Source organism: Salmo salar, chromosome 02, assembly GCF_965601325.2.
Source record: "Salmo salar chromosome 02, fSalSal1, whole genome shotgun sequence".
Lineage (NCBI taxonomy): Eukaryota > Metazoa > Chordata > Actinopteri > Salmoniformes > Salmonidae > Salmo > Salmo salar.
Window position 1 is genome coordinate 36,535,110 of NC_138292.1, and position 21,197 is coordinate 36,556,306.

General features: G+C 40.5%; 1 protein-coding gene and 2 pseudogenes across 1 annotated transcript; all 3 read right to left on the reverse strand.

Moving 5' to 3' along the window:
• Positions 1 to 2,750: 2,750 nt before the first annotated feature.
• Positions 2,751 to 3,642, reverse strand: LOC106580592 (uncharacterized; annotated as a pseudogene).
• On the reverse strand, positions 3,502 to 4,307 carry LOC123739157 (protein rapunzel-like; annotated as a pseudogene).
• A 10,824-nt stretch (positions 4,308 to 15,131) lies between these two features.
• Positions 15,132 to 19,841, reverse strand: LOC106581382 (protein rapunzel-like). Its single transcript, XM_014163411.3, has 3 exons — positions 19,715 to 19,841; positions 17,274 to 17,468; positions 15,132 to 16,208 (listed from the first exon to the last, which is right to left on the reverse strand). Exon 3 carries the CDS (start codon positions 16,168 to 16,170, stop codon positions 15,505 to 15,507), a length of 666 nt encoding a protein of 221 aa, XP_014018886.1. The 5' UTR covers positions 16,171 to 16,208; positions 17,274 to 17,468; positions 19,715 to 19,841; the 3' UTR covers positions 15,132 to 15,504.
• Between the last annotated feature and the right edge of the window lie 1,356 nt (positions 19,842 to 21,197).

Consider the following 21,197-nt stretch of genomic DNA (forward strand, 5'->3'; position numbering starts at 1 on the left):
GAAAATCAGCTCCTACTGAAACTGAAAGGCAAATTCAGAGAGAAGTGAAATTAGTTAAGTGTTCGATAGGTAGTTCCAAAGAAAATATGCCTTTTGAACATTCCTTCATTTGTATATGTGAAGTTGAAGATTTAATATTAAAATCAGCTGTGCTGGATCTTATCTTGTTGGTTATTTTCTGGTGTTTTATGGAACATTTAGCCTGTCAAGCATTATATGTAAACAATATTACATATACAGTATTTTATAGAAAAGTAAAAAAAATTGGTTTGTGAATCTTGCATTCAATTGCCACACCCTATTCACATTGTAAAAGGAGAATAAAAATAACCATCAAAATTGAAATAGCAAATTATTTTAGAAGTAACTTAGTAACTTTTACTCTGAGTACTTTTTAAATGTGCTACTTTTTACTTTTACTTGTAGTTTTTTTTACACCTGTACTTTTACTTCTACTTGATTACAATTTCATTAAAGTAGCAGTACTTCTACTTGAGTAGAATTTTACAGTACTCTTTCCACCCCTGTCCCTAACTGCTTTGAAACAGCTGTATATTGTGGAGAATCACCATGCAAAATCTGTCATTCTGAGGGAGTCTTGGGGAAGACCATTGAGAAGCCTGTTGATCTGTTTGTTGATAGCGCCCTCTGTCTTCAGAGTAGCACTGGCTCCATGTCACCATACAACCTTTCTCATTCATTATAAAGAAACACAGATCATATTTTAAGCAGATGAACAAAGTAACCTTAGCACCTTCCCCACAAAGCAGATTCCCTCAATAGATCAAGCTAGCAAACAGAAGCTTTTGTCGTTCCATACTGGCAGTTGTAATTGACGTGCTATCACAGGGAAAGCTCTTTATGCAGGAGTAGAGCTCCATGGATCAATAGATGTTGCCCAGGAAAAGCCCACAGAACCACTAATGAATACAAGAGGTTCCATGGGCTTATGCTGTATGGTTTCTGCAATAAGATCTGAACTAACCACCAACCTATAGTGATAAACAGACCATGGAGAGTGACAACATGTCTCCAATCCTGTATTTAAAAAAAACAAAAACAAACCCCACCAGCCTATGAATTGAGACATCGCAATTATTTCCATACTTATATACTATACTATAGCCTACTATGCTAGGCTGCATGAAGAGAAAAATGACATCCAGAGATGCCCTGTTTACCCTAATTTCCTGTCCTCCTGTGGAAAAGTTGGCAATGGAATTCAACTTTGTGGCATTGTTTATCCTGTTGTGATGATGCATTTTACCAGTGGTCTGCAGGACAGGTTGTATGGTGTGTTTGAAGAGAAGTGCTCTTTCATGGTGACTATTTGACACACCCATTGGTCTACAGCATTCTCTTTTCAACACCATCTGTTTTTCAATGGTGGTAAATGTATGATCAATGAGACCCTTCTTATGGAACTCATACCCTTGACTATGAAACTCAACCTTCAGCGAAGAGCAATGTTATCCCATAAAGCCACCCTATTAAACAATAAGAAATCTCCTAACCCTTGTTTTCCTCACACAGCCCATAGACACATTAAGAGAGGGTGCATGGAAGACAAGGGGATGATTAAAATAGATATCTTTCCTACTGCACTGTATATTATAGACTGTACTCAATTTTGACAGGCTTGATTTACGATAGTGTAGCACTGAGGCTAAAGCCCTGGCAGAACCATATAGCTACTCCACTGACCCAGAACTGCTGGCCGTCTCCACCGCTCTCCACCTCCAACACGGCTAATGAGTGATTCCATCATGCTGATCCAAGCACTTTGGAGCTCGTCCTCAGGATATTAGCTCAGCCAAAGATTACTCATAGACTATCAAACCAAAGCTGTGGACAGGAAACGCTGACTTATGTGCAAATATCAATTCAATTAGTAGAGGACCCGGTGAGTGCGGGTGCACTAGCTTGCTTTAATGGCAATAGACGTCAACATGTTTACACAAGACAGGCAAGACACACATATATACATCCAATAACAGCTGATGTGTTGCTGTTTATTGTCACGAAGCATAATGCCAAATGTTGTTTTTTATTATGACTGAATTGGTACGAATTAGAAAGATCAGTCACTTCACATCCATGCTGTAACAATTGGCATAAATAATGTGTTCACAAATGGGCATAGCTCGGGAGGTAATACAATTAATGTTCTGCTACTGCAGCATGCTTGATATGAGTTCAGAAGCAAGAGTTTGAGTGTATTGTGAAGACAAGGCACAGTAGAGAACACTGAGTGCCAAGTTGTTTTCGCGGATGGCAAAATAGCTTCCACGCTCTATTTTATTGTAATGAAGGCCAGCCTGTGTCGTAGAGAGACAAAATGAGAGCACAGCTCAGCAGTTGCAATCTCAGCAAAATCATCTCTCTGGAATTGTGGGCAGCAAGTTTATTCTAACATAAATTGTTAAGTATTTGGCAGTAGGGTAAGATGCATTGAGTTAAGCTATTTAACTATGAGAGAGTATTGAGTAAAATGAGTTAGTTACTTATAATAATAAAATGCATCTACAGTTAATGAAATACTCTGCAAACACTTGGCTATGTAACACTGCCTCAAATTAGCAATACATTCAGATTTCTATGCAGTGAATCTAATTGCCACCAAAGCTACTTGCTATACACAGTGCATAGTATTACGTAATGGCTAGGACAAACTGCATGGTGTATTCACAAAACCTCATCACCATTTTACCGTCATTTCCCACACAATTCAGAATAACCCTTCAGGTTGATTACATAACGATCCCCATTTGTCTGACTTGTTGCACCTCTATCAGCATCACTGAGTGTACTTACAGCGCCACATTCTTGTGCATCTCCCAGTAGTGGCAGTCCTCAGGGAAGCTCCAGGTGGCCTTGCTCTCCTTGTGGTGACTGACAGCATGCACCACGAACCCCGCCAGCTGCTTCTCCAGGACCTCCACCACGGCCTGGGCATCACCCTTCTTCACCCTACTTGTTGCTGGATGCAGTTGTGGGGCACTGGTTGGGGACTGGTGCTGTAGGAAACCACCAGGTTGGTATCGTTCACCTGCAGCACCTCAAACCAGTTCTGACCGGCCATGTGTTGGAAGTGGTCCCCAGCACGCCAGTTCCGATAGCTGCTGCCAGAGTGGTTGACCGCTCGGACCGACCAGCTCACCCAGTCATACTTCCTGGTGAGGAATTCCTGTACTTCCTTAGCCGTGTCCTGAAGATTGCTTTCCTCTTTTTCTTGGAGAAGATGCTGGGAGTCAAGGCAGGCCTGTTCAGGGAAGGCTGCTATGGAGGCCTCGATGCATGCCTTCATCTTTGATTCCACTTCCTCAATTTTGCTGCTCCAGTTGTGGATGGTTTCCTGTTCCTCATCTGGACCCTTGGTGAGGTCACAGTGGTCCAGCAGGGCAATCAGGCCCAGGCAGAAGAGCTCCTTCATCCTCACACAGAAGTCCTCCAGCACGCGCCCGTTTCTCACCTCATACCTGAGACAGATGAGGAACCAACCACTAAGCTGTTGTTAATAACAATAAAAGTAATCATCCTATGTACCATAATCACAAGTTAACAGTTCAAGTTCATGCCACAACTGTTCTCGAACTAGAATACACAACAAACACCATGCTCCACAGATGCATAAAGGTCCATTTAGCATGGTTAAGAACACTTTACTGCTCCACCACCTCCAAGATGGACTCCCCAAAGCTGTTTGTGCCCATCAGAGCATCATACAGCACATACAGGTTCTTCTCCCCTCCGGTCTTGGAGAAGTGCTCCAGAAACAGCCTTGTCTTGACCTTCTGAAACTGTGGCTTGGCCTCCAGAATGTCCATGTACTTACGGAACTGGTTCCTGATATTCTCCTCCACCGAGAAGTAATGGGAATCCAGCCGGACCTTCCTAATCTCACAGTCAATGTCCTCCAGCTGGATGGACAGTACGTCCAGCTTGTTCCTCACCACCAGGAACTGCTCTTTGACATAGAAGACCTCTTTGATCTTCACGGTGTCCAGGGCTAGTTGTAGGACAGGGGCGGCTGCCTCGCAGAGAGGGAAGAGTTCCCCTACTGCCCTGGCCAACACCTCAGCCCCTCGCTCAAAACTCTCCATCATAGCCTTGCTGGCCTCTGGGCCATCACCTGCTCCAGAGGACTTGCCATGCTCTGGAGGGAGAATCAATACAAAAGTTGAACTATGTGTCAATGCTTGTTTAGGTGTGCCGGTCTTCAGAAAACATGCTCAAAATCAGGACGGAAAAGCTGCACATTGCTCTCAAATAAAGTGATTGAATGCCATTCAACCCCTTATGGGGGCACAGTCTGTGAGTTCTCTGCAGAGTAACACAGATAAAATGATAAATTCAGATATCGCTATTGGACATTTACAAATTAGATTGATAACCTTGTTAAAGACCAAAACACACATTTATGAGCCACATCACTATTACATCTTAAAGAGGCAATTAGCAGTTCCTCCATACATTTTTGGACATAGAAAGTAATGATATGTACACATTGATTCTAAAAGAATATAACTTATAAATGCCTCACACGCTAAGTTCTACTGTTGTACACCATCAGAACCTAAAATATAAGCTTGTTTTACTTCAATGTTTTTCAACAAAGTAAATGTAAACAAACACTATAAAGCCTCAAAACATGGTTAAAATTATATATACTGCTCAAAAAAATCTGAATGAATGAAATAATCTTACTAAATACTTTTTTCTTTACATAGTTGAATGTGCTGACAACAAAATCACACAAAAATAATCAATGGAAATCCAATGTATCAACCCATGGAGGTCTGGATTTGGAGTCACACTCAAAATTAAAGTGGAAAACCACACTACAGGCTGATCCAACTTTGATGTAATGTCCTTAAAACAAGTCAAAATGAGGCTCAGTAGTGTATGTGGCCTCCACGTGCCTGTATGACCTCCCTACAATGCCTGGGCATAATCCTGATGAGGTGGCGGATGGTCTCCTGAGGGATCTCCTCCCAGACCTGGACTAAAGCATCCGCCAACTCCTGGACAGTCTGTGGTGCAATGTGGCGTTGGTGGATGGAGCGAGACATGATGTCCCAGATGTGCTCAATTGGATTCAGGTCTGGGGACGGGCGGGCCAGTCCATAGCATCAATGCCTTCCTCTTGCAGGAACTGCTCACACACTCCAGCCACATGAGGTCTAGCATTGTCTTGCATTAGAAGGAACCCAGGGCCAACCGCACCAGCATATGGTCTGACAAGGGGTCTGAGGATCTCATCTCGGTACCTAATGGCAGTCAGGCTACCTCTGGCGAGCACATGGAGGGCTGTGCGGCCCCCCAAAGAAATGCCACCCCACACCATGACTGACCCACCACCAAACCGGTCATGCTGGAGGATGTTGCAGGCAGCAGAACGTTCTCCACGGCGTCTCCAGACTCTGTCACGTCTGTCACATGTGCTCAGTGTGAACCTGCTTTCATCTGTGAAGAGCACAGGGCGCCAGTGGCTAATTTGCCAATCTTGGTGTTCTCTGGTAAATGCCAAACGTCCTGCACGGTGTTGGGCTGTAAGCACAACCCCCACTTGTGGACGTTGGGCCCTCATACCACCCTCATGGAGTCTGTTTCTGACCGTTTGAGCAGACACATGCACATTTGTGGCCTGCTGGAGGTCATGTTGCAGGGCTCTGGCAGTGCTTCTCCTGCTCCTCCTTGCACATAGGCGGAGGTAGCGGTCCTGCTGCTGGGTTGTTGCCCTCCTACGGCCTCCTCCACGTCTCCTGATGTACTGGCCTGTCTCCTGGTAGCGCCTCCATGCTCTGGACACTACGCTGACAGACACAGCAAACCTTCTTGCCACAGCTCGCATTGATGTGCCATCCTGGATGATCTGCACTACCTGAGCCACTTGTGTGGGTTGTAGACTCCGTCTCATGCTACCACTAGAGTGAAAGCACCGCCAGCATTCAAAAGTGACCAAAACATCAGCCAGGAAGCATAAGAACTGAGAAGTGGTCTGTGGTCACCACCTGCCGAACCACTCCTTTATTGGGGGTGTCTTGCTAATTGCCTATAATTTCCACCTGTTGTCTATTCCATTTGCACAACAGCATGTGAAATTTATTGTCAATCAGTGTTGCTTCCTAAGTGGACAGTTTGATTTCACAGAAGTGTGATTGACTTGGAGTTACATTGTGTTGTTTAAGTGTTCCCTTTATTGTTTTGAGCAGTGTATATACACACAGTGGGGAGAACAAGTATTTGATACACTGCCGATTTTGCAGGTTTTCCTACTTACAAAGCATGTAGAGGTTTGTAATTTTTATCATAGGTACACTTCAACCGTGAGAGACGGAATCTAAAACAAAAAATCCAGAAAATCACATTGCATGATTAAGTAATTAATTAGCATTTTATTGCATGACATAAGTATTTGATACATCAGAAAATCAGAACTTAATATTTGAGATCATACGTTTCCTGTAGTTCTTGACCAGGTTTGCACACACTGCAGCAGGGATTTTGGCCCACTCCTCCATACAGACTTTCTCCAGATCCTTCAGGTTTCGGTTCTGTCGCTGGGCAATACGGACTTTCAGCTCCCTCCAAAGATTTTCTATTGGGTTCAGGTCTGGAGACTGGCTAGGCCACTCCAGGACCTTGAGATGCTTCTTACGGAGCCACTCCTTACTTGCCCTGGCTGTGTGTTTCGGGTCGTTGTCATGCTGGAAGACCCAGCCACGACCCATCTTCAATGCTCTTACTGAGGGAAGGAGGTTGTTGGCCAAGATTTCGCGATACATGGCCCCATCCATCCTCGCCTCAATACGGTGCTGTCGTCCTGTCTCCTTTGCAGAAAAGCATCCCCAAAGAATGATGTTTCCACCTCCATGCTTCACGGTTGGGATGGTGTTATTGGGGTTGTACTCATCCTTCTTCTTCCTCCAAACACGGCGAGTGGAGTTTAGACCAAAAAGCTCTATTTTTGTCTCATCAGACCACACGACCTTCTCCCATTCCTACTCTGGATCATCCAGATGGTCATTGGCAAACTTCAGACGGGCCTGGACATGCGCTGGCTTGAGCAGGGGACCTTGCGTGCGCTGCAGGATTTTAATCCATGACGGCGTAGTGTGTTACTAATGGTTTTCTTTGAGACTGTGGTCCCAGATCTCTTCAGGTCATTGACCAGGTCCTGCTGTGTAGTTCTGGGCTGATCCCTCACCTTCCTCATGATCATTGATGACCCACGAGGTGAGATCTTGCATGGAGCCCCAGACCGAGGGTGATTGACCGTCATCTTGAACTTCTTCCATTTTCTAATAATTGCGCCAACAGTTGTTGCCTTCTCACCAAGCTGCTTGCCTATTGTCCTGTAGCCCATCCCAGCCTTGTGCAGGTCTAAAATTGTATCCCTGATGTCCTTACACAGCTCTCTGGTCTTGGCCATTGTGGAGAGGTTGGAGTCTGTTTGATTGAGTGTGTACAGGTGCAGTTAATACAGGTAATGAGTGGAGAACAGGAGGGCTTCTTAAAGAAAAACTAACAGGTCTGTGAGAGCCGGAATTCTTACTGGTTGGTTGGTGATCAAATACTTATGTCATGCAATAAAATGCTAATTAATTACTTAAAAATCATACAATGTGATTTTCTGGATTTTTGTTTTAGATTCCGTCTGTCACAGTTGAAGTGTACCTATGATAAAAATGACAGACCTCTACATGCTTTGTAAGTAGGAAAACCTGCAAAGTCAGCAGTGTATCAAATACTTGTTCTCCCCACTGTATATATTGTTTTCTCTAGCCCCATCCTTCAGCGTTTTACCAAAACAGCAGTGTGGAGTGTGTTTTGTTGTAGTTTCTACTGCTGTTTGTCCCTTTAATAATTGACAGTCAGTAAAAATAAATACATAGAATATCATAATTAACTCAATAAAGTGCTGTAGTGAGGCAGCAAGTGTAATCACTGGCCTGGAATGCCACTATTTACAGACACGTTTTAGAGATGCTTGTGTACAAGAGCTACATTTTTATATCTGATATTGTCAAGGTCAAAGATAAACATGTGTATAATATTGAATGAGATGCAACATTTGCATGTAAAACAAATGACAATCTAAAGCCAAAAGAGGATGATATGTTTATCATGCCATAAAATGACTAAAATAGACAGAGGTCTGAGCAGCCCTTCACTGGGTCTGTTTATGCATCATTTGGTTTCAGAACCGACCAAGCCCAAACAATATATATATATATATAAAAATCCACTTTCATCCCTTGTCTGCAAACTCTAATAGGCTAATTTATTACGTCCTTGGTCAGACCACAATCCATAGAAGATGGACGGTCATACTGTCACGGTTGTCGTAGGAATGAGCGGACCAAAGTGCAGCGTGTGTGTCGTTCCACATTTTATTTATACTGTGAAACTATGCAATAAATAAATAAACTTGAATGACAAAAAAACAACAAACCATGACGCAGAGGTGAAACAGACACAACTCAAAATGAATCTCCCACAAACCCAGGTGTAAAAAAAAACCCTACTTAAGTATGATCTCCCATTAGAGACAACGAGGACCAGCTGCCTCTAATTGGAGATCATCCCAAACAAAACCCCAACATAGAAATACAAAACTAGAACATGAACATAGAAATACAAAACATAGAAAAACACCCCCTGTCACGCCCTGACCTACTCTACCATAGAAAATAACATCTTACTATGGTCAGGACGTGACACATACAGACACTGTGCCATTTTCAAATACATGACGTCCAATTAACCAAGCCTTAATAATAAACACCAATTAGATGTGTTTTATTGGAACATATATATTTTTACCAATTATCTGTGTTGTAATTTCCAATGTTTGGAATGAAAATGGTTAATTAACAATGAATAGCAAATTTTGATACAGACTTTATTTTACTTTTACATTTATATTACTCCAACTGCAATTAATAACTATTGCAGTTGGGTAGGTCGAATAATATAATAATTCAGTGTTTTCATTCATGCCCATGTTTGATGGAGACACACTGTATGGGTACATTTACACATGCATTTAGCTAAGTCCCATGAGAAACATTGAGCACATCTTGTAGTCTTTACCCCTGTCTTGTTGTTAGAGAAACCCATTCCTCTTACAACAGCATAGTGTTACTTTACCTGGTAGTGGCTTGACTTGTCCTTTACGCCCTATCAGCCCCAACCGCTGCAGTTAAGATTTTGTTTCTCAAATTTTCCCAAGGCTCTCTCTTCGCTGTGATGTTGAGGATCACAGCGAGAGGAGGAATCATGGCCACGCATTTAATATCTGCAGTTTGGCATGTGGAGACAAAGAGAGAGAGTGTAAGAGAGAAAGAGAGAGAGAGAGAAAGAGAGAGAGAGAGAGAAAGAGAGAGAGAGATACAACCCCTATTTATGTTAATTTATTTTCCTTTTATACTTCAACTATTTGCACATTGTTACAACACTGTATATAGCCATAATATGACATTTGATATGGCTCTATTTCTTTGGAACTTTTGTGTAATGTTAACTGTTAATTTTTTATTGTTTATTTCACTTTTGTATATTCTCTGTTTCACTTTCTTTGGCAATGTAAGCATGTGTTTAAAATAAAGCCTATTGAATTCAATTTAATTTAATTGAGAGCGAGAGAGAGAGGAGCTCACACTCTGCGGTGGAATATTTTTGGATTCCCTCTCCCCTGTCTCAACCGTCAGTGCTTACATGAAGAGGATTTCGGGAAGATCTTATGAGAGAGGGAAAGACAGATGTGACTTTAATTTTCACTGATTCTCAGATACAGGCATTTGGCTGAAGATCTTGTAAGAGACTATTGCGCACTTTGTGTGAAAGAGTCAGCTCTTGAAAATGGGTGCGGGATGTGCACACATTGTATATTGTATATAGTCGGCAAGTACAGCACGTTTGTATAAATGTGTGATAGTGTAACATGTAACATCAAGACATTGATCGGTGGTTGAGACATCGATACCTTTTACCGAGCCCATCTCCCCGACAGGGAAAGCTTTTATCTGCTACCTATAGCACATACAATATTTTCTAGCCTAGTGTTTTTGTACAACCAGCATTGTATTCAGGAGTTTACTTCTTGAAATCCAATTAATAAAGTATAGTATACAATTTGGGAATGTGCTGTTACATGTAGAAAATCACTAAAGCTCTCGAACATCATAATCAAAATAATATTGTGCCTATAATATTGTATAGGCCTTATAGTAATTTTTTTGTACGTATTTTGTAAAACAATAATGTAATGAAACAGAATCATTAAAAGCTTTAAAGGAACCTATAATCACACCTGTATAGCATGAGAAAAGCCCATATAGAAAAGATGTAGACACATATTGTAATCCAGACGCATGCCTGGATTGGAAGTGTCATAATCAATATAATGAATGCACATATGAATATAACCTGGTGAATGCTGATACACTTAACATACTAAAGTGTACTTATGACTTTTTGCCTAGAAAGGGCCCCTATTATTTTTTTAACCAAGCTTTCAAGGTTGGGCTAATTAGTTCAGTGATTTGTAGTTTTCCAAACTGTCAAGATTGCGCTACCAATATATTTGGTTCAGTGATTTGTAGAGTGTTTTTATGATCTGGAAGGGCTTGAGAAAGCGCATCCCAGAGAAAGAACTTAGTGTGGGAGACAATAGTGGTGCAAAGCCAACAAGAGTGATGATTAACATAAGGGGGGAGAATTATGAGAAGTGTGTGCACTTGAAACTGTATAAAAGGAGGGTGCTGAGACTTGGAAAAACAGTTGCTTTATAAACCAATTAGGCTTTTGTTACTTTGTAATAAAGTCTATTTGAACTCACAAGCTCCGGTATTTGAGAAATATTATTGACTGAATATTTCCACGACAGCCTATATGACAGTTAAATTACATTGATAATATTGGTGCATTTTTACCTTCTTTTTTTTTTTTACAATGAATTGAAAAAACTCCAAAGCGTCTAAAACAATTAATTGCATCAGTTTTAATCTCTCACCCTTTCTCCCCGAGTGCACGCCATAGACTCATGAGCGACTCCCCATCCCCCTATGATCAGAAACCATTACGAAAATCATTATTTATAAATCATCATAATCTGATTATAGATTTGGTGAATGCACAATTCCACCTTTTTTATTCACTGAAATGTTATGAAACTGATTACACAACACAATAGAATTTGGAATTTATTTGCAGTTGAATAAAACAAATATCCTATTTTTCGATGTCTTTGAAGCATGCAGCAGCCAGTCTCAAAAGATGACTTCTGACTGATGCATAAAGTTGTGGGAGCTGCACACATAGGCCAATTTCACATAAAACAAGTGCTTCCAACACGTCATGAAGTTATGCAGGTAAGACAATATCTTATGTCTCAGACAGCTGGCCTATTCGTCTTAATACATTTCAGTTTTGATCCACCGACGCAGGGGACAGGGTGTGGGGGGAAACCTGTTTTTCTGACTGGTATGGGCACGTATATCACAGAGGTGAAGCCTATATCTGTGTGCGCTGTCTCGATGTCTCCTCTTTAACAGTGCAGTGGCCTAAAAACAAAAGCAGACGTTTAAGTAAGCCTACTCTCATACTAACATATTTGACCAAATAATGTATTTTTCATTTAGGCCCACCATGAGGCTTATCAAAACGGCCCATAGGCCTATACATTGATTTTCTAATACAGTGAGGTAAACACCAGGCCCTCTGGTGGAAATATACACGCTTAGAAAAAAGGGTTCCAAAAGGGTTCTTCGGCTGTCCCCATAGGACAACCATTTTTGGTTCCATGTAGAACCCTCTGTAGAAACGGTTTTACCTGGAAACAATAAAGGGTTCTTCAAACGGTTCTCCTACTGTATGGGGACAGCCAAAGAACCCTTTAAATTAAAAAAAATACCTTTTTTCAAGAAGTGCAGGCACAACATCTTCACAGTATTACATTCACTTATATGGCATCATGTGTGGGTGCCCACAGTAGCACAGTGTTACCAAATGTTTACTTATCAGGATTACACGTCTATTCTGACACCTTTTCGCTTCAACCCCAGTTGTAACTAACCTGGTTCAGTTTACCAACCAGCTAATTATTAGAATCAGGTGTGCTAGATTAGGGTTGGAGTGAAAACCTGCAGGAAGGTTGCTCTACAGGAACAGAGATGGAGAGACATGTACTACAGCCACTACCAGATTGGCTTTATTCAACACATGGGTCCAATCCCAAAAGGACCCCTAGACCCAATACTATACCCTATGCATTTGTGGAGATCTGATCATATTAGACATCTGCAATCAATATGGTAATAGCTCCACCTTGCCTTCTGATAGGCTAAGTGGAAGTTTCATCATATTGCTTATAAGCCTTAAACGAATCAAATCATCTCAGATCTTCGCAAGTGCATAGGGTCTGGAGGTCCATTTGGGAAAGGAGCAAAGCTCAGGTAAAACGTTAGATGTAAACCTGCCTCAGTCTTCTGTAAACCTAACGCTGGGATAGAGTTTTATTTTTCAGCGAGACAATTACACACATTTTAATTCCCAAGGCACACCAGAATGGCTTTCCAAGAGGTGTTGCTTAATGGTCTAGTCTGAGTGCTTGAGCAATTTTGACAAAAACACTGGATATATGTTGACGTAAGGGTTGTGCAACGTTGGTGTTTCCTCCAAGTATTAACTAAGGGGGTAGAGACTTATCCAAGTATGATTTTTCTGTTTATTTTGTATTTGTTTTGAAACATTTCTATAACTTTTTTCACTTTGAAAATGTAGAGTAGGTTGTGTAAATATGTAGGGGGAAAAAATCAGGTGTGCTTCTAGATATGAATTTAATCCCTTTTTAGATAATATTTTGATGCCTTAAAATTGTAACTTCCTACTCCATGCTCGAAAAATGTAAATGATTATATTTTATACTAATACAATTGCTCAGAGAAAGAGATTGTCTCAAAAGAAATGGTAAAAAAAATGATACCCCTGTTTTCAATAATCTAACAGCCTCCCTTTGATCATTTTTCTAATTATATTATATTGTCTTTTTTTTAATCAAAGTACAAATAATTTTAGACCTGACTGTATGTATTGCCCCTCATCATCATTTTGAGATAAAACAAGTTAAAATGATGATACTATTTTGAATGCCTCAAGATATTTTAATGCATAAAATCAACCTAATATAAGTGATATTGAACTTCAATCTTTATTGATAGACCTGCGAAGTACAACCAGGAAACAAAGAACAACATAATAAAAATAGGCTATGATGTTTAGATGAGGAGCATATATTTTCAGAAAGCCCTATAGAGGTAAATATATTCCCATCTATCCATTTTAATAGTGCATAATTATAACTATTTAACAGCCAGACATCTCGGTTGTAACAATATTAGAGACAGGGACTGGTACCACAGAATAGCCATTCCATTGAATATAGGGTAATGAATCACAGATATGGAGAGCTCTCTTGGATCTGTGATCATAGAAATGGCACCATGAATACTGGAAATCTGAGTGGTGGGCTTAATAGCACAGAAAAGATCAAATCAAACTGCAGTGCTTTAGAGCACAAGAACAAATGAAGTAAAAAACAGAGAACATCACTTTGTGAACCCTCTCTTAGGCAAAGACACAGTCAGGGGACACGGAATGTGGACCACACTGTTGGTTGATGAGAGGATACTGATCAAAATCAAAACTATTATGGCAAAACATCTAGAAAAAAATCCACATAATATATTTTAGAGTAATGTTTTATTACTTTGGTGTAAATTGCTTCAAAATATGAAAAATATATAATAGATTACGTAAAAAGAAAGATATGTGCAGAGTTACCAGAATTACCAGCCTCAAAAATTACTGCCCAAATAAATGTTTCACGGAGTTCAAGTTCAACACATCTCAACGTCAACTGTTCAGAGGAAATTGCATGAATGAGGCCTTTATGGTCGAATTTCTGAATAGAAACCACTACTAAAGGACAACAATAAGAAGAAAAGACTTGCTTGGGCCAAAAAACACGAGCAATTGACATCAGACTGGTGGAAATCTGTCTGATTACTCAAAATCTGCTGTGTCTTTGTGAGACGCCAGAGTAGGTGAACGGAGGATCTCCACATGTGTGGTTCCCACCGTGAAGCATGGAGGAGGAGATGTGATGGTGTGGGGGTGCTTTGCTGGTGACACTGTCAGTGACAGAGAACACCATCTTTCCATATAGTTGTCATATTAGTTAGTAGGCCAATCCGTGCTGACGCTACAGACCTTTTTGTGAGAATAATGATTTCAACAACTGCTAACCATGTGTATGTGACAAATAAAATTTGATTTGATCTCTGACATGATGGCAAGCAGGAAGTCATGACATAGGGATCAAAACCAGGCAGTGCTTGAAAGAGTTTCGGAGGATGGTAACTTCTGATAGAAAGATAGGAGCCTGAGAGAAAGAGAGAGTAGAGCAATGTATTGACAAAAAACTTGTATTGTAGCCAGCAAAATCACAAGTGGAAGTGTTAAACTCTAATAGTGTTAAATGTAACACTCACTATATTGTCCCATACCGCACGTAGTTAATGTTACACTTTTGAAGGTTAGCTTTTTAACAATTTCACAGAGTTTCTGTAACTCTGTTAATACACTGAACAAAAATATAAATGCAACATGTAAAGTGTTGGTCCCATGTTTCATGAGCTGAAATAAAAGATCTGAGAAATGTTCCAATCGGTCAAAAAGCTTATTTCTCTCAAATTCTGTGCACACATTTCTTTACATCCCTGTTAGTGAGCATTTCTCCTTTGCCAAGATAATCCATCCACCTGACAGATGTGGCAAATCAAGGAGCTGATTAAACAGCAGGATCATTACAGAGGTCCATCTTGTGCTGGAGACAATAAAAGGCCACTCTAAAATGTAGTTGGGCCAATGCGGTTTGTTCGAGAGCACCACTTTCTCCTCCATAGCCGTTGTTAATCGGTAATTGACACTTCCACGCTGTGCTGTTTATTTCTGAAAGTTTTCAAAACCTATGAATCAATGACAGCACAACATAGTACTGTATATGGCTGGAGTGGACTACCTTTTAACATCATTGGTTTTAGAATTAATAACAACACACCAAATGTGCTAATGGATTTTTTAATTAAGTGCAAAAAAGCATTTACTTAGAAAACATACATTTCATTCAAGGAAGAAAAAACAAGGATATTGTATACAAGGTTATCATAAAGCATGCATTCAGACTCATTTCTGAAAGTAAACTTGACAGAGTTGGCAGTGGAAAATAGAAAACATAAGGACTGAATTGCAACACTGCTCATAGCAAAATATTCTAAAATCTAGATTTAATCCATTCCATTCATTGACAAAGGAATTTCCCACCACCCAAACGGAAATTACTATAATTTTAAAATTGAAAGAAGAGTATTAGTAGTCTCCAAAAAACCTTTAACCTTAAAGCCCTCGTGCCCACCTGACCGTGGGAGTGAATGAGGATCAGTTCCCTTCACACTGGGACAGCGCCTTAATCATCTTGGCCTGAATCTCCAGCATCCTGGGGTCCCATTTCTCCCTGACTACATCCTCATCTTCCTCTGTGACCACCGTATATGCCATTAGTGTCATCAGACCCATTTGAAAGATATTAGCCAGTTGGGAACACCTTTTCTCCATGACGTCTCGGTTTTGCTTGTAGTGCTCTTGGTACACCTTCAGCAAACCTTTTTGTTCAAAAGCTTTCTCCTCTTCTATGACACTTTTGTAGTACATGTTTAGAGAAAGGTCACTCAGGTCTCTCTCATAGACCCTCTGGAACTCTGCCATGTATTCCTCTCTTCCCTCAGGGTCTTTTTGGATCTGTTCCACCATGGTGATGAGGGCGGTGTACTGGTGCTTGATATACTCTTCATACTTGCCGTACTTCTCATTGACCTCGTCCAGTTGACTCTGCTTCAGAATCTGCTGGTTTGTCTTGGAGATGCTTTCCAGCTTGGCGTGGATTTGGTTGAATTCTTTGGCGTTCTGGTCTTGGGTGAGGTCTTTGGCGACCAGGGCCTTTGTCACCTTCACCACTGCAGTGACTACTTCGAAGAGTGGGATGATAGTGGCGGCAAAGGCGGAGAATATCTCAATTCCGTTTAGGATTATGACCAATTTTCCCATGGCTTCTGCTTCACTTACAGTATGACTTCAATGTAGTCCTAGAGAGTGAAGAGACAGTCGTTTAGTATGTACACCGCATCGCTCATGTCTGCAAGTAGTGCCAACTTAATCGAATTTGAATTACAGCATGTGGGGTCATTTGCTTGAACTTGTATTCAGAATATTCACAAAGCAGCCGTATGAATCTTTTTACAAACTTTTTAGTGTTTGTTCACATTCTGCAAATGCATTTGGAATTTAGCTGAATAATAATATAATATTGTCATAAAGATGAAGGACAGATTACAGTCTGCGTTGTGCTCTTTGAACATCGGCTGACTCGCAAAACAATATTGGAAGACAATATTTTACCTGTTATTTTTAACAAGAAGGAAAATATACCTATTTTGCTGTAGGCCTACAGCGATATTATTGTGTTCCAATACTGTTTAGCAAGTCAGCCGATCTTTATGACAATATTATATTATTATTCAGCTAAATTCCAGATGCATTTGCAGAATGTGAACAAACACTCAAAAGTTTGTCAAAGATTCATACGGCTGCTTTGTGAATATTCTGAATACAAGTTCAAGCAAATGACCCCACATGCTGTAATTCAAATGCCTGGGCAACTCCAGTCCTCGGGGGCCTGATTGGTGTCACACTTTCTCCCCAGCCCCAGCTAACACACCTGACTCCAATAATCAACTAATCTTGATCTTCAGGTAAAAATGCAATTAGTTTAAATCAGGTGTGTTTGCTAGGGATGTGGGAAAAGTGTGACACCAATCAGGCCTCCGAGGACTGGAATTGCCCAGGCCTGTTGTAGGCAATGGCAAATGGTTGCTGTCCAGACCTGAAACTGGAGTGTAAATTACCATATATGCCACACATTAGATGGAAATGTTAATTAAATAAATACTTAAATACTCGTCCTGGAGTATTGATGAATTTACAGTTTCTTATGCAATCACTGCAAGGGATTACTTCTTTTGGTACCAGTACAATCTACAGCTAGCATTATTCAGTCTACAATTGTGACAAAAAAAATACATGTTGTTGTGCTAGACAGATTCAATGTCCATTGAGTTAATCTAAAATCATGATATGTAATAGAATCTTACCTTGTGGTTCTGTAGTAGTATTTGTGGTTGTTGTGTCTGAACTAGCAGCCTTTATATCCATCTGTAGACCCTGTTCAGTCCTTCGTGCCATGTAAGGACAGAGTGTTGGAGTGACTCATGCATACACGATGCCGATTGGGTTACGGGGAAAAGGCTAATCTTCAATCCACTTTTGATTGGTTTACAATTCCATGGCTGCAGTGTAGAACACAACAGTTTTTTCAGTTTTTTCACATTTTATTGTGTTACAGCCTGAATTTAAAATTGGTTAAATTTACATTTTGTGTCACTGATCAACAAACAATACCTCATAATGTCAAAGTAGAATTTTGTTCATTGAATATTATAGAAATTAACCTAAAAAATGTAAAGCTGAAATGTATTCAGTCAGTAATTTGGCAAGGCTAAATAAGTTCAGGAGTAAAAATGTGCTTAACAAATCACATAACATGTTGCAGGTACTCATTCCGTGTTCAATAAACATTATTTTTTACTGACTACTACATCCCTGTACTCCAAACATACAATTATCTGTACGTTCACTCAATCGAGTAGTGAATTTCAAGCACAGTATCAACCACAAAAACCACGGAGGTTTTTCAATGCCTCACAAAAAATGGCACCGATTGGTAGATGTGTAAAAAGAAAACAGACGCTGAATATGGTAGAGTTGTTAATTAGGCTTTGGATGGTGACTCATGCATACACAATGCTGATTGGGTTACGGGGAATCCACTTTCGATTGGCTCACAATCCCATGGCTGCAGTGTAGAACATAGCTGCAATCCAATTTATTTTGAGTGAAGCCTACTTCCATGGAAATCTTTCGTTAATGTTCTATTGGAATGAGGAGTGACAATGACAAAGTGCAAAAATTATGTTGAAAGTTATGATGCAATTGCACACACAAAGAGATATTGAGATAAGGGTGTTCATGGTTGCTGTATTAAGACACCCTCTAAAAACAGTACCACAGCTGTCGTGCAACTGATTGTCAGCGAAGGGGTGCACAGACGAGGTGTAGCAACAGCCCAAATAACACTGTACACATTGCAGTCAGTGGCAATTTTAGCATGTAAATCTTGTCGAAGCGAACACATTTTTATTTAGATGCATGCCAGCAAAGCCACTACACAACACAACACTAAACAATACATGAATTACACTATAACGGTGACAACGGTGCCCACAAACTGTTAGGGCCTACATAAAGCTGTCCCAACAGCGGAGCTTTCTTTTCACCACCATGGAGTTAATCCTTACCACCGCTACACCTGGCTATCAGCAGAGCCTCGTCTGGCTGCGAAACAGTTCATTCAGCCTAATTTGCTGCCTTTTTAAAACCTAAGCTGATATGGCTGACTTTCTTAAACAAATGTGATTTCTACTAACTCAATTGTGATTTTGTGTAATTGGATAAGAACCGCATTCTCCTTCAATAATAACAAACGCCAACATGAGTTTTGACTTTAGAACCACACACAAACATTATTACATTTATGTTCAGGAAATTCATAATGTTTGTTCTTATGTTATTAACACTTAGCTCTAAGCATTTTTTAAAAAAACCTTTATTTAACTAGGCAAGTCATTTAAGAACAAATTCTTATTTACAATGACGGCCTACCCCGGATGACGCTGGGCCAATTGTGCGCCGCCCTATGGGACTCCCAATCACGGCCGGATGTGAAACAGACTGGATTTGAACCATGGACTGTATTGACACCTCTTGCACTGAGATGCAGTGCCTCACCTTGTTGTGTGCCACTGCACACAGTAATAATGCAAACTAAATATTGAGCGTAGTAGCCAAGTAATTCATGCAAAACAAAAATACTGAAAGCCAGTTTGGCTGAGAATATCGACACATCTGCGAATGGAAACAAAACCCTGATACACACAAACACACACACACTGCAGGACAGATTTCTTGATCTCACTCCCTCCCGCACCAGCAACTATTCATACCGCAACCGCCCGCAGGCACTGGGTCTCTCCCACCCGTTACTGCAAGATCTATCCCGAACCCAACCGCTTGTCCTGCAAAGTTATTTTAGGCGTATGTGACGCAGCTAACTTGCCTGCCATAGTCCCAGGAATTTTGAGCCCTATAGGCAATATCAAAAGACTAAAATAACCTAAGAAATAAGTTAAATTACCAGACATTATCACATGGCACATTATATGACAGTATCAGTATTACTAGACTTACAGTGGCTTCAGAAAGTATTCATACTGCTTGATTTATTCCACATTTTGTTGTGTTACAGGCTGAATTCAATATGGATTAAATATATATTTATTTTTTCTACACACAATACCTCACAATGACAAAGTGGAAACATGTTTTTAGAAATGTTTCCTAATTTATTGAAAATGAAATACATCAATATTAATTTACATCAGTATTCACATCTGTGGTTGCAAAATGGTTTTGTTACCGTCTAGTGAGTTGAAAAGTACCATTCACTGGTCATTTTTCTCAGTTGTTCTGTAACCTCTTCATACACTGCACAAAGGAGTGATTTGTTATTGGTTTCTTATCTCTAGTAGACCAAAGGCTACACCAGGCTGAATTATTGCCCTGTCTGTTTCGGCTCTAGATATCTTATCTCTCTCGCAGGGCTGCCAAGTTTTGAAGACAGCTTGGAGTGAGATTTGGTATGTGAAAGCTTGGAGTTAAATTTGCATAATTTCATTTCCCCTTGGCACAACCCCTAGATAGGGGTCTGGGGGTCCTCCCCAATGAAGATTTTACTCTTTTAAAGCTAATTTAATGTAATTCTATGTATTTAGGCAAGGCTTATGACCAGGATGGGGAAAAAAATATATGGGTCAGATTATTTGAACAATACATGAGCACTGAAAATTCAACTACTTTGTTGCTTTGAGATTTTGGGGGATGACATTTGAAGTATGCTAATATTTTTTAGGTGCTTTGACACTTTATTCAGACAGGAATAATTTGAGTCAACACGTACATGGGATAAATAGTGGGAAGTAGGGATTGATCACTGCTCTTAGGTGGAAAGTATGTGACACGTGCCTGAGAGTGTTACCACTACACCAAGGCTTTGCACAGGAAATTCTATTATTAATGGTTGATGGCACTGGGTCACCAAATCATAGATTGCAGTCTCCTTGTCCATAGACTGATTTCAAGGTAAAGACACACATTTTGCAAATTTGGGTGAACTCTCTCTTTAAAATAGGTCTGGAAGAAAATACTGCTTGCTCTCCAGGAGGGTTGGCCAGCCCTGATCTATGTTTCCTAAGTGCTGGGTGATTGAAAATGTTAGTTATAACAATGAATTTCAGTATTCAGGAAGTTGAAGATCTTTGTTCTCATCTTACTCTATGTAGACAACATGTGTTTTTGCGTTGTGCATGCGCACAATACAAAAATGTAAAAACATATTTTTGAGGCCTGGAGCATTTAATACCGAATACTTATTTACATGACTTATTTAGCCCCAGACCATTATTCCTCCTCCACCAAACTTTACAGTTTGCATCATGCATTCGGGCTGGTAGTGTTCTCCTGGCATCCGCCAAACCCAGATTAGTCAGACTGCCAGATGGTGAAGCACGATTAATCACTCCAGAAAATGCGTTTCCACTGATTCAGAGTCCAATGGCGGCAAGCTTTACACCACTCTAGCCGATGCTTGGCATTGTGCATGGTGATCTTAGGCTTGTCATGGAAACCCATTTTATGAAGCTCCTGATGAACAGTTCTTGTGCTGACGTTGCTTCCAGAGATAGTTTGGATCTCGGTAGCGAGTGTTGCGTCCGAGGATAGACGATTTTTACATGCTACGCTATTCAGCACTCAGCGGCCCCGTTCTGTGAGCTTGTGTGGCTTACTACTTAGCGGCTGAGCCGTTGTTGCTCCTAGAGATTTCCACTTCACAATAACAGCAC

What these genes read in the sequence shown, in the direction of transcription:
- LOC106581382 (XM_014163411.3), bottom strand. Translation starts at nt 16,170, where the DNA reads ATGGGAAAATTGGTCATAATCCTAAACGGAATTGAGATATTCTCCGCC.